The sequence below is a fragment of the Morone saxatilis genome, unplaced genomic scaffold (genome assembly GCF_004916995.1).
Source record: "Morone saxatilis isolate NCDOM2014 unplaced genomic scaffold, NCSU_SB_2.0 Contig14, whole genome shotgun sequence".
Lineage (NCBI taxonomy): Eukaryota > Metazoa > Chordata > Actinopteri > Moronidae > Morone > Morone saxatilis.
Genome location: NW_023339696.1, coordinates 17,709,369 through 17,723,708, shown reverse-complemented (window position 1 = coordinate 17,723,708; position 14,340 = coordinate 17,709,369). Strand labels below are relative to the sequence as shown.

Here is a 14,340-nt window from a genome sequence, read left to right as displayed (position 1 = left end):
TGTGCATGAATGATGCAGCAGGTCCATATCTGTGTATAAGAACCCCTTTAATCCTCGTCGGCTCCATGCTGTTGCCCATGCCTGGCTGAATAGTGATCCCTTCATTCAACCATCACAGGGCCGGTGGGCCCCTGCTCACACATCACACACCTAACACCACAGTGAGGAAGCAGAGGTGTGCAGCCGCTCGGTCAGTGCTACAGCTGCATTACAATCATAAATTCATCCCAACCTATAAAAATGTCCCCGACACAAAACAGACAACACAGGGAGCCGTAATGGATGAAAGGCTGTTTTATAAGTGTGTTCAGTGACAGGTCCACTTCACAGATAAGAGGGATCCATCTGTGTGTGGTCACAGCGGGGCAGTGCTACTACACTACTCTGTGGCTTCTCTCAGTCAGGATGTGACAAGGTGGCAGCTTGCTGTAAGAATTTATGGTATATTACTGATGTGGCATTCGTCATAGCAGTGGTGAAAGGCAAGCGTATATGAGGAAGGGGGCAGGGGGATTGGCTTTAGAGCCTCACCAGTGATCTATTCTAATCATATTTATTCATGACTACCCCGTTATACATAATCCATTACTATTCCTGTTCAACTGTATCCTCTGCTGTTTCGTGCTGTCGCTCATTTCTTTGCCTCCTCTCCTTTCTCTTGTACAACTGCGGAGAAATAGAGAAATTTAAATCAGCATGAGAGGCCAGTAGATCATCCTGTTTAAAGAAACTACAGCACTCAAGAGTCATCTGTGGCTCTGAAACTTTAACTGACAAATACAATAGGGTTTATTTTTAGCACAAGCGGTTGGAATTTGAACAGAAGTTTCACAACAAGAGATCAGTCAGGGTTGAAGAGATGGAGATTTGTCATGCTGAGCTTTATTGAAGGCTGTCAGAGAGAGACTTGCCCTGGCCCAGGCCATGATCTCACTCACTACTTTGAAAGTATGGCATTATGGGACGTGAAGTTAAGGCAGCTTACCTCGAACCTCCAGCTTGCACTGCACCTCGTCTTCCCCGAGATCATTGATGGCCCTGCAGGAGTATCTGCCTCCATCAAACAGGCTTGGCTTGCGGATATTCAGAGTCAACACGCCCTGTTTGTTCTGCATCAGATACTTTGGGTCTTCACCGATGATCATGTTGTTCTTCATCCAAATGATCTTTGGCTGAAGAACAGTGTGTTGGAAGAGGAGGCAAATTTGGCGGGATGGAGGAAAAAAGAGGAAAGGAGGAGGGAGCGTATAAACAGAGCAAGGGATGTTGGGAGGGTAGAAGAGCAGAGGGAGGAGGGAAGAGGGAGAGGTGAAATTAGGTCAACATTTCGGCTTGACAAATCTTTGCCGATTCGGAAGGATAAAAAAAAAAAAAATGTGTTCAAAGATCTCTCTGCTCCACCTCTTGTTCTAGCTTCAGACATAAAAATATACTCCTGCTGCAGCGGCATCAAAATCCTCTCTGACTGTTCTACACTCACTGTTTGACACAAAACTTGTACACTCACTCTAAAAACACAGTATGAAATCTGTGGCGTACCCTCGCAGCAAAGCTATCACGGGCCAAATGCAGGTAAAGTGAATGCTGGATGTGTAGTGCAACAGAGCTGTAATGTATAGTTTTACAGTAGATACAGTAGTAATAGTAACATTGCCTATACTCCACAGGTTTCTATGCTAAATGACAGCCCAACATTTTCTACTGTTATCACACGACTTCAGAAATATGCAGTATACTTACCATACCCATTACCTATATTTGAATAGAAATATATAATTACTTTACCCATTAATTACATGATAGTATTTACAAATAGGTAGGCACTATTACAAATATTGTGTATAGTAATGTTCCAGATTAATAATTTATATATTTGTATTTAAAAAAGATCTCAATTAAAGAGTAAGGAGGAGAAAAAATCAACACATATTAATGCGTTTTTTTTTAATGCAGGTGAAAGTGGAAAACTCTGCCAAAATTGTAAAAATATATCAGTGTTAACAGTGTTGAGAGATCTGTTAAAACGTTCTTAACTAACAGCTTGTTCCGTGGCCCATGGACATATGTTAATTATTTTTTTTCAGATAGTTTGATAACTAACAGGACAAATAAATAATTGGGATCACTGTGGTAGAAATAAATTCAAACTGATTTCTTCAAAGGCTGAACCAATGATTCATGAGCAAGGACCCCACCAGCAAATAAATTGTTTATTGGATATGAAATGTATGAGTAGTGACTGGTGGATGTTGCTGCGGTGTGAGGAAGGCTTCGGGAAGAGATCTACCCTTGATTCCGTGCTCAGCAGACCCCCAAAAGCCTTCTTGAGGTTACAGAGACAACTGACCATTGCACAGGTCTTGAATGTCAGATTTTGGGAGGGCTGGCAGGCCGTGATTTTAATTAGGTGATCTAGGACTTGGCTGGCAGTTGACCTGGCAGATTTGATAAGGAACGAATGAGAGTGAGAATTATTACTCCGGACATGGTGATAACTTGCCGAGACAAGAGAGTAACTGGAATCGGTGTTCATGTGGCGGGACTCTGTCCCGATCAGTGGGTAACATGGGGAGGCACGTTCGAAATTTTGGATATGTAATGTGTCGTAAGCTTGTAAGGACTTAGTTTGAAATAAAACCTGGAAGTAGATTGCTGATCTGGTTGATTTGTCTGTTTAGCAAAAAGCAATGCACTCTTGTGAAATAAGGTAAAGGTCTAAAATGCAGGGTAAACTCAGAATGCCACATGGGACCAAGGAAGCAAGCAGAAATGTTGATTCTGGTATGCAAAAGTGTCTTGTCTCTAAGACTGTTCGTGCAGCAGAGAAGGAGCTAACTAGAGATGCAAGAAAGGGAGTCAGAAATTATGCTATAATGACCAGGTATGTAAGACATATGTACCTGTGTATATATGTTTGGCACAGGAAGAACATTACTGCACACAGTTGCTTCATGATGGCAAGGTCATTGGAATTAATGAGAATTGATCATTGGCCATTAATTCTCTCATGTAGGAAGGGGGCAGTGATGACATTGGGGCTGAAGGTGTTTTGAGGATACTGTGTGATGTTGGTAGGTCAATTGTTAGAGAGCCATTTTGTACTTTAGAAACTGCCAAAACCGGCTGTGTAGGCTGAATCTGGCACTCTGGGGCTCTAAGACTGACTGGCAGGTTGGAGGGAGGTATGGGCAGCTACGGGATATTAGGAACCTGGCATCCCAGTGCTTGTAACAGAAATGGGAGGTGAAGATGAGGCAAAATAGCTGATTGAGTAACTGGCAACATGGTGCCACTAAACAAAACAGCAGGTAACTACTGAAGTGCTGTAAGATTATCCAAATTGGTAACTGGCAACCCATTGCGAGTAAAGGTACAAGGTTACTGAAGTGAGGCAAAAAATATCTGAATGAGTAACTGGAGAGGGTGGAGTGCCTTGGTGGCTCACCTGGTAGAGCGTATGCCCCTATGTACAAAGGCTGAGATCCTGGGTTTCAATCCCAACCTGTGGCCCTGTGCTGCATGTCATCCATCCCTCTCTCTCTCCCCACTTTCCTGTCACTCTTCAGCTGGCACTCTCAATTAAAGGCAATAAAAACCTAAAAAAAATCATCTTTAAAAAAATAAGTTACTGGAGTGGGAGGAGAATAGCTGTGGGAAATAATGGAATGAGGCCAAGGCGGCAGAAATGAGGAGAACAGCCAAATGTGTAACTGGCAACATGGTGCCAGTGTAAGGTTACTGAAGTGAGAAGAAACTAGCTAAATGAGTAACCGGCAAACTGATGATGTAACTGAAACAGCAGGAAGCTACTGAAGCGAGGTTAGATTAGCCAAATTAGTGATTGGCAACCTGGTGGCAGTAATGGTAAAAGCCGGAGTTTGCTCGAATGAGGACATCAGCCAGATGTATAACTGGCAGCCTGGTGTCCATAACAGAAACAGCAGGAAGTTTCTGAAGTGAGGGGAGAATAGACGAATGAGTAATTGGCAACCCAGCGCTGGTAATGGAAACGGCATGAGGCTGCCAAAACAATGGGAATAACTAAATAGGGTAACGGCTATTAATGCAGCCTATGATGTACTCAGCTCAGAACTAACGGGGGAGCTGAGGAGGAAATAGGAGATGTACGATTCTCCTTTACGGGTGGTAGTTCTTCCTCAAGTGTGTCTTCTGGGTTGTTCCTCGGAGCTGAACGAGGTGAAGCCTGTAGCCAGGATTTTCCTGGTTTGTTTTGTTTGTGTATTTTCTTGAGTCCGACTGAAGAGATGTGGGAGATAGCATTTCCTCTGGGAGACTGTCCGCTAAAGAACATGAGCTAAAGTTTTGAGACATTTCGGTACTAATTTTGGAGCTTAAATTTGTTGCAGAAACGATGCTGAGAGCGAATTGGATGTTCTGAGGTTGCAGGGAGGCATTTCCAGACATATGACAGGAAGAGTGTTTGAGGTGTGGTCCTGCTCCTGAACTCCTGATCTCCAAGCTATCTAATAAAGAAATATTTTCACTAACACAGCCTTGTTTTCTGTAAATATGTAAATACCTTGGGGTGACCGCGGACAGCACAGCTGATGGCGGTGGCGTAACCTGCAACCACACTTCTGTCCACTAGGGGTGCTGTGAACTTGGGGGAACGGCTAATGTCCTTCTCTTTGAAAGGTGGAGGGTTGTAGGCCAAACCTGGAGAGAAGTGTTACATGTCTCAGTTTGTTTCTTACTTTGAAAAAGACACACACAGCAAGGTGCAGACTAATGTGAGCTTCAAGTAAATAAAAAGTAAAACCCGTCGCACAACTCTTCTCCAGCACAACACGCTTTATTCACCATACATTTTTAGTAATCTTGCCTTCATTGGGGCAGCGTCTGAAACAGTTTCTTGTTTTCTTATGAGCTATGCAAGGTTGTAAGAACACAATTTGTTTCCTGGTATTTAAAATATTGCATTTGCTAGTGAATATTCTGAAAAGATGTTGGTGATTATATTGTTCTGTATTTATATCAATTTATATTTATCTTGTAAATTATGTATTAGTATATCTAAGAAAACAATGATGATTATACTGTGTTGTATACTTGCTATCTTTATACATCAGTCACATCATTGATGAATAATATACGGTATAAGAAAACATAAATCGGACTCAGACACCATCCTGATGAAGGATGAGAAAGAGAGAGAAGAGAAAAACATTTAGTGAATAAATCATCGTGTTCTCGAGAAAAGTGATGGACATGTCTCAATTTAACCCCTAGCAAACAGCTGTCTCCTTTCTGTCACACTTTTAAGGTCAAATCTGTTCAAGCACTGTGTGAAACTTATTATAATTATAATTAACTGGGACGCTTAAGTAGTAACAAACTGTTTCTTTGGGGTTGTTTTGCCTTTAATATCCATAGCACATCCTGCAAAAAAAAAAAAAAGTCAGACAGTAAAATGACTTTTGTTTCTCCATGATGGCGGATGGGTACTATGATCAACAATCCTCACAATTTTATATTTTTACTGCTGCCTGGAACACAAAAGAGATTGGCTGATTGGCTGCCAAATTTTCTGGTAGAGTAAGAAAATGCAACAACACAGCATAGCAGCATTTGCCTGTTGGCAGGTGTTAATTTCCCAGCCTAGTTGCTTTCATAATCCGAGGCCAGTATTAAATGTTATTTAACACTTTGTCAAAGAATATTTCTGTTTAGCATAATCAGCCTGAATTAATTTTCCTTAAAATAATGTTCAAGTAATTAATGACAACCAAACAATTAATCCCAAGTAGTTATAATGTTATTACAATGTTCTATAGTAGAAAATCTTATTAGAGTTTAGATATTAGTAATATTTGCATGTATAATATCTGTGTCAATTGGAATACCTTCGTGTTTTCTATATTGTGCCCGTTACATACTCACTTTATATTTTCACTTAATACAGTGTAGCCTTCAGCTCAGCGTGCATTAGATGTGTCTTGGCATCAAAAGCAATACTATCATGTTACAGTGTGCGCCGCTCTGCAGGGATTTCATTACCTGTTTTGGTAATGATGGCGGTGTTCTTGCTGATGCCAGGCTCGTCGCTGAGGCCACAGATGTTTTCACTGAACACTCGAAAGGAATACTCGTTCCCCATGACCAGGTCAGACACAGTGCAGCTGGGCCTGCGGTTGTGCTCATAAACCATGAACCACTCCTGATGTGAGAGAGACAGAGAGAGAGAGAGAGAAAGAGGAGAAGCAGAGGTTCAAAGAGGCTTATAGCCAAGGTTGAGATCTATATAAGCTGAAGAATCTTCAACCCCTGCGTCCATGTTCCTCTAGTCCAACTTCCTGTCGATTCATACAACATAATGACCATGAAGGTATAGTGAGGCTTTGGAGTTACGTGACAAATCTCCCAGCAACCATGCCTAGAACTATCACGAGCGTCCACTGGACAATTAAGGATGTTGGAAAACAGCAATGATGTCAGTGGCTCCTGTTAACAAGTTTTGTTTAACTTTCTCTGAAACGCCGCACTAATCTGTGTGAGGAAATATGGTTAGATTCACCGCTTGTGTCACTGCAGAGTAACAATCACGTGCAAATATTTGCAAAACCAATACTCACCCTGATACTACATCTTTGCTATAGTGTGACTATGTTATGTTACAGATTGCAGCTTTAACTTATTTTAACAAATCTGTTTTTGACATTGTTAGCAAACACCACAACAACTGGATAGTAATGGGTAGAAGCATTTTGGATTTGAAAAACTGCTGCCTTAAATGTAAAATGGAACTTCCTTACAGTAACGTTAACTTGTCCATAAAATGAATTCTGCTAAGAGTTGTGGGAAGTGTTCAGGATCAGGCTACATGGACTGGGTCATTCAAACAAATTATGTGTTAGTTCAAATTCATTCCAACTAGATTTTTCGAAAAAGTGACCCTTGTAATCGGTCGGTGCCAATATATTGATGACACTATTAACCAAAGGTGATGTTAGCTTCTTGTGCTCAAGTCAGTTGTGTTGATAAGACCATATTAAACTTAACAAGCAGATCTTGACCTAAAATTGATTTACTGACACCATCGCTACTCAGGAGCTGCAAACTTCCAATATGGCTGCCACTGCAATCCACTTTTCTCACACTGTGCGTACCTTGGTCTTCATGTCAGCCTTCTCAATAGTGTAGCCAATAATGTCACAGTTGCCATCGTCTTTGGGCGGCTTCCACTCCAGTGCAGCGTTGAAACCCCAGACCTCTGTAACATGCACAGCAATGGGAGGACCGGGCTTTTCTGTTGGGTTTGTGAGAGGAAACAGAGATAGAGTTCGAGGATTTTGTGTAAAACTATAAACAAGACAATTATGAGCAGGAATATATAGCTCAAGAGTTGGGACAAAGTGATAAGTAACTCTCTCTTCCCTGCCTGGGTAGGCAAGCTTATAGAGGTAAAGAGAGAGAAAGCGAGAAGTAGATTGATACAGATCTGGAGCAGGAAAGTCCCATGGAGAGAAAGAAATCAACACTCCCAGCAGCAGAGATTTGGCAAAGATTGACACATTAGCAGAGCAAAAGACAAAGGTTCAAGGAAAGGCGGTGATAGCTGCATACATTAGTAGAAAAACTGTTCTGGCATAGAACTGACAAACTGAGGAATAGTATGCTTTGCCTGCCTGGATTACAGAGCAGAAGAATGCAGTGTGTTTATCATCGATCTTTCTGTGTGGCCTGCACTATACACGGCGCAGTACAGAAATACTGTACAACATAGTAATGTATTTGTCATTAATCTTGCTCTGCGTGTTCTCCTCTGTGGAGTACAGTACAAACAGTGAGCAGCGCTACAGTTTCTGCCCGTTAATCCTTCCTGTACTGTCTCCTGCTGAAACAGTGCAGTGACAGATCAGCTGAGGGAGGACTGATCAGAGGAGCTGCAGCTTCTCATTAGCTCAACTTTCCCATCAGAGGAAGTGACAGAGTAGCCCCGAAAATCCAAACCTAATCCCAGTGTACACGCAAATAATCCCAGCAGAGCCCCGCCAAATAATCCACCTAGCACTCTGACCCGGGGAGACGAGCCGTAAGCTGAGGAATGAGCTGGCGGCCCCAGTGGCAGTACAGGAGCCAGGATTATGCGAGAGAGAGGAATCAGCGCTTTGATGATTTGCTACTTTGAGTCACAGATCCCTAGGAGTATGAAATTAGGAATTATCGTCAAATTTGAGAAAAAAAAACAAACTCTTGACATGTCACAGATTTGGGCTCAAGCCATCATCCCAATCCAAACAGGTTATTAACCATGTACCTCGTGAAGTATGAGCCATGCACTGCGCTCTAATCTTAATGAGACAACATGCAACAGGAGTCTCTCTAGGTGAAGCTGAGAGGTGTTGTTGCCATGACGGGACTGACCTACAACCTGAATGTGAATGTCAGCGCTGTCCGACATGTTCTCAATCTGAACGGACAGTGTGTACTTTCCGGAGTGGGCTCTCTCTGTGGAGCGGATGAAGAGGATCGTGTCCACTTCACTGGTGCGAGTACCCACTGTTTTGTCCTCCAGGGGAACGCCATCTTTGAACCAGGTCACAACCGGGCGGGGCTTACCCTGCAGTGCGAGTATTGGAAGGGAATCAAAATAAACTACTGTAAGAAACATTTAGAGGAAAAAAGCCTGTGAATAACTTGTATTAAGACGCAGTTTTAACTGTCAAGTCTTGAAGAACACTTTTAGAAATATGTGTGCCATTTGCGGTCGTTAGCGACAGAAGATTTATTTCATGTTTGGACCGTGAAATATTTTGGGGCATCCTGTTCTAGTTACATAACAGTATGAAAACAGCCGTTGGAACAGACTCTGTCCAGTTCTTGGACAAAATGACAGAGATATGGGTGCTCTTTTCTCCCAGGAGAACATCATGTAGCCACGTATTCTGTCTCAGAACAGGCTTTTCATCTGCTTCTTCAAAAGCAAGCAGAGCCATGGCTCCCTTTTTCTTATCTCTTATTATTTCTAACAAAGGCTTCCTCTTTGCTACTTACCGTTATTTTCTTTTTATACCATAATTTGCAAGTTGCTGTCAAATGCTGTAATGCCCCCTGTGCCCCGTCATTTCTTGCTCTCTCTGTGACTAAAAGTTTACAAATCTATTTTCAGAAAAAGACAAGATGCCCTAACAGACTTCAGCCACGGGAAAGTTCTAGGAATGTATTTGGTTATATCTACTTACCAAAAACACACAAGCAAAGTGCAACTATTCAGACTTGGGCAGCTTAAAACAGGCTGTCCACCGTCATTATGATATCTTTTAAGTGTCTTTTTGGTCCAGTTAAGTTTTTACTTCAAATAAACCACTTCAGGGTTCACTCGAAACCAGCACCCCCCCTGCAGTGACCCATTTTATGTGGATCATGGAGAGGCTTTTTAGGCTGCTATTCAAACTCTACTGCCTTTTTCTCAACTCTTCAAATAAGCCAAACTTAAGAGTTAGTTTATGAAATGTTTCAGTCAATGAAATAGCCATCTTGTACAAGGTCAATGTGGACGTAGCCTAGTAGTCTCTAAGCATCTTATATTGTTCACTCTGCTATTGCAAATCAAGTGTTTATACTCTAAAACGAGAAAAGCCAGAGCTTGGCCAGACTCAGACTAACCTGGAAGGGGATGACCAAGTTCACCTTGTCGCCCACTACTGAGATGAGTTTGGTTCTCAGATGGCGAGGCAGGCGGATCTTCGGATTCTCTGTGTGGTGGACACATGATAGACAGAGAAGGAAATATAAGGAGATTTTGAGTGGGTGGTGAGGTTTAGTGTAGATATACAAAATGTACAACATGTACAGCTTTTACGTTATACATTCACACATGTGTGTGTATGTAGCAGAGATAGAAATTATTGAGCTATATACTGTGATTTTAAAACAGCAAAGACCAAATGGCAAGCTTGATAATTAGATGTTGTTTTTTTCACCAAGCAGTATTGAGTACTAATGCTGGGTTTCTGTTAGAGCTTAAGCTTCCGAAAAGGTGAATTTCTGTCAAATCTAACAGGTCGCAAACTTAAAACGTATCTCTGACCCATGATCTCTCTGATAGTGACGGCCTGGGAGAAAGTGGCGGGGGGGCTGCGGCCAGCGATGTTGACAGCCACCACTCTGAACAGCATCTTCTCCCCCACTGGGAGACCCTTCACCCTGTACTGGTTCTTTCCCACTGGTTCCTCATTAGCTTGCACCCAGTTGTCACCTGAGGGATGAGTCGGAACAGAAGAAGAGAAGGAGTAATGGAGGAACACCTCAGAAAACTAGAAGCAATCCAAAGATCTTGAGATAATGTTAAGGAGCAGGTGTGAGTACTGTTCGCTAATTGATCTTGTGCTAAACCTCGTTCCCATTAGTTACTTTTGCTACGCCTGTGAAGCTTTCCATTCTTGTACAGCATATTGTGCTGTTGACAATAAGAGCGGCAGATTTCACACATGAAATTCAGAGCAATTTTTGAACAATTCTCGCTTGTAGATTTTATCAGCTGTAGCTTGCTAGTTAATTAAGCAAATTTTAGTTCCCTGAAAACAGACTTTTGAATTTCAGCCCTGTTTTAAAAAAGATTCCAGCAACTACATACCCTACTGAGGCTGTTGCTAAGAGAAATACACAGTAGATATGTAGTCGTCCATGGGTTGTTGTTTTTTCAACATAAACAGTAACCCTACAAACTAATATAGTTAACTAATGATTTGCTCTGTGGCCGTCAGTAATTTGTTGCTATAGTAGTTAGTAATGATAGTAATGATTGCAGCTTACGTTAGTAGATAAACACACTGTTTAATCTGTTCCTTACACTTTTGCTCTTGTTTTTGGTTTTGGAGAGGCTAAAAAACCCTCCACCCTGCAAATCCTTTAAATGCGTATTTGAGTATCACTCATACTAGCAGTCCATAAACACTTCGACATGTGGAGATCTCCAAGGCTTGACAGACCTGACATGCCATGTTATGCAAGTATGGTTGCTATAATTGAGCAGTTGCTGTTCGGGAGAAGGGTTTAGCGAACTGTCAAAGTCGTTTGCAAAATTACTTATGGATTGCTATATGTTTATAAAAATTTCTTTGGCTTGTGTATGCGCCATTAGCAGAATTAGCTTTTATATAAGGAAGTTATGCTGGTGGAGGATGAACATGAATCAAATGGATTTTAAACCCAAAAGTTGTCCTTTATAACGTTAATTGTTATCCTTATAGAACATTAAAAATCTATTTATTTAACTTTTAATAATGACATTTTAGTACATATTAACTCTCTATAATGCCTTAGTAGTAAGTGCTAAATATTTTGCACATACTTACTTCCTTCTTTGCAGTACTCAATGATGTAACCGTCGATACCGCCTGCTCCGATTTTCTCTGGAGGACGCCACTTGAGTGCACAGGTAGTGTCTGTCACATCATCCACCATGAGACGAGTGGGCTCGCTGGTGGGGGCTGAGAGAGACAGGAGCTAATTAATACGTTAATACCCAGTGTAAATGGAATGGGAGGTAGGTTAAGCTGCCTCAAAATGAGCATTGTGTGAAAAGCCTCTGTTAATTAACCATTCTGCTAATGATAAATGGCAACGCACCAATGGGCATGAAGGGCTTTGAGTTTGTACTGGGCTGAGAGATGCCAATGCCGTTGACTGCAAACACTCTCATCTCATAAAGTACACCTTCAATCATCTTCTTAGCCTCATATGTGGTGGACTCATAAACATCAAAGTTGAGCTTGGTCCATCTGGACGAGCCAACTTTCTTCCTCTCCATCAGGTACCCTGGAGGAAGGAATATCAGCATACGGTGAAGTCATTAAAAATGGCTTGGGAAAACAGTTAAAAAACATTGGAATCTAATAAACAGAGTGGATTCTAAACTGCTGTTTTCTCCGGGGAGGGAGACATCAGATGTGAAAATTAGATGCTGTGTTTCAGGCAGGGGTACCTTTAACGGGAACTCCGCCGTCAAATGCAGGAGGGTCCCATGTGATCATGGCAGAGTCCTCGCCAACTGATGTGCATTTGACATTCTCAGGAGGGTTGGGCACATCTGGAGAGGCAGGTTACAGTTGCAAATGGAAAGAGAAATTAGAAAGGGCATGGTTATATGTGTGAGGAAGCAGTGCATTTTTTTAAGCAGTGCAGCAATGCAAATAGTATTCAGACCTTATATTTTTTACTTTGCTTTGACCCTAATTAATTGTCATCACACTGGCCATATCCACTTAAGTTTGCATTTAAGATATTATATAAGTAATTTTGCAGCAGCGATTTGGCAAATCATAAACTGTTATACAACTACTAACCATATTGCAACATGTTTGAATTAATCTAAATTATTGTGTTAAATTAGACAGCATTTGATATCAAACTAGGGTGAAAGCACCCCTCTAGACACACCCCTGCCATAACCCAATCTCAGTTCACAAGCAAGTCTCTATTGCTGTCAGCCAGCCAGGAAAAAATTAATTTGGGGAAATAAAAGAAAGTAAAATGAGAGGTGAAAAAGGCAAAAGTGAGAAAAAGCCACTGACCCACGATCCTGATAAAGAGTTCAGCCTTGTCCTCTCCAGCGGGGTTAGTCACGGTGATGGAGTAGTGGCCCTCATCCTGTTTCTCCGCCCCCTCGATTACAAAGCTGCTCAGGGTCTTCCTCGTCTCCACGCGGACCCTTCCCTCGGCCTCAGCCACCACCTATCACACAGGGCAGCACAGAGCGAGAAGGGCAGACAGAACAAAGGAGATTGTTGAAGAGAATTGGGTCGCATGATGGTGGCACAGCTGCCACAGTGACAGGTGATTCAATCTTCCCACTCTAGTTCATGTTTCATTCTTCTTCTGTGCTGTTCAGTGACTAACGGCTGGATACTCTGATTGACGCACAAAGGTAGAAAGTATCTGACGTGTATTTGAGTGTGTACAAGGTGAATAGTGAGAATCCTCTATTCTTCCTCACTTGGTCTCCTTTCATCCAGCACACAGTGGGGGCCGGCTCTCCAGTGATCTCAACGTCAAGGCGAAGTTTGTTTCCAGCCACCACTGTAATGGTGTTCTTGTTGCCAGTGCCACTGGTGTCCAGGTGTATTTTGGGAGGATCTTTCATAGTGAGCATTAGAGGAGAAGATGGGAAGAGAGAGGTCATTAAGGTTAGAAGCATAACATGTTTTGAGGGAAACACCAATATGGTTATTTTTGTTTTGAAGATTCTTGAAGATGACATTCTGTGCTATTAGTCAGCATGTTAAATTTGATTTTTTTTATGCTGGAATCTGGATAGAAAACAAAAAAGGCATTTAGCATTTACATTTGGGGCAGCATCATGTTGTGTATGCAAATAAGCAATTTGGGACATGTGTCAAGTAAGTGCCTACTACTATTTTTAACGTGATGAAAAAGTATTTTTGTGTTGCTAACATTGTGTGCTCAAATTTGATATTTCTTCTTTATCTTTTCAAAGCAGGACAGCACTCATCAGTGTTGCATTTCTTGACCAGACCATTAAATATTTCTTAAATTTTGAGGAGGAAGACACTAACTCCAACCATGACCTAATTTTAACCTTAAACCTAAAACCAAGTCTTTAAACTTCTGGGGTCCAGCATTTTGCGTCCCCACAAAGCTGTCAGACCACACAAGTATATAGAGTTCCTAGTTTTTGGACCCCACAAATATAGTAAAACAAGCCAACATATACACACAATACCGTATGTTTTTTTTACACACATAAACAGTGCCACGAAACTAACCATCTGGAATGCTCCCTGGTTTTTATCCAACTTTAGACTAATATTGGACCTATATATAAGCGCCCTCACATAGATAATATTTAATACAAAGCGATGAATAAGATAGAAACACTTACCTTGTCTCGGAACATAGTCGATCTTGATTTCTGAGGGATAAAATACATGAATCAGTGACATGTTTGGCTCATATTCACAGAAACCAATCAAATGCTTCATATTTTGTTTTTCTCACCCAGGAAGTTGAGTTTTGCAGAGAGAGAAAGTGCATAGCCATCAGGGACAAAGGTATAATCTCCAGCGTCCGAAGCCTTCACGTCATCAATCGTCAGCTTGTGGATCCTGGGGACATGTTACCAGATGTTACCAAGGAGACAACACTCATTGTGACCCACAATTATGCAAAATACAGTTGCCCTAGCAACATACTCCATGAGGCAATATCGCAGAGTGAGAAACATACTAAATGGCTTTCACCTTGTGTGACCGCTGTTGCCTTGGCATATCTCCTGCCATAGGCGGCTCTGATGGAGGGATTATTGAGAGAAACCCCAGACCCTAGGGGTGTGTATGATGTGTGTCAGTGTGTGTGTGT

The 14,340-nt window shown here is 41.8% G+C and overlaps 1 protein-coding gene across 5 annotated transcripts in view; it reads right to left on the bottom strand.

Moving 5' to 3' along the window:
* Positions 1–278: 278 nt before the first annotated feature.
* Positions 279–14,340, bottom strand: part of mybpc2a (myosin binding protein Ca) — a 52,551-nt gene continuing 38,489 nt past the window's right edge. For all 5 annotated transcript variants that reach the window (XM_035654471.1, XM_035654472.1, XM_035654473.1 and 2 more), the window contains 15 exons: positions 13,981–14,087; positions 13,865–13,894; positions 12,959–13,098; positions 12,537–12,696; positions 11,948–12,052; positions 11,593–11,781; positions 11,319–11,453; positions 10,052–10,219; positions 9,628–9,716; positions 8,386–8,581; positions 7,128–7,267; positions 6,019–6,178; positions 4,541–4,677; positions 986–1,172; positions 279–666 (listed from right to left, as the gene is read on the bottom strand). In XM_035654471.1, coding sequence (XP_035510364.1) covers positions 632–666; positions 986–1,172; positions 4,541–4,677; positions 6,019–6,178; positions 7,128–7,267; positions 8,386–8,581; positions 9,628–9,716; positions 10,052–10,219; positions 11,319–11,453; positions 11,593–11,781; positions 11,948–12,052; positions 12,537–12,696; positions 12,959–13,098; positions 13,865–13,894; positions 13,981–14,087 — 1,978 coding nt within the window. In that variant the 3' untranslated portion in view covers positions 279–631. The remainder of the gene's footprint in view (positions 667–985; positions 1,173–4,540; positions 4,678–6,018; positions 6,179–7,127; positions 7,268–8,385; positions 8,582–9,627; positions 9,717–10,051; positions 10,220–11,318; positions 11,454–11,592; positions 11,782–11,947; positions 12,053–12,536; positions 12,697–12,958; positions 13,099–13,864; positions 13,895–13,980; positions 14,088–14,340) is intronic.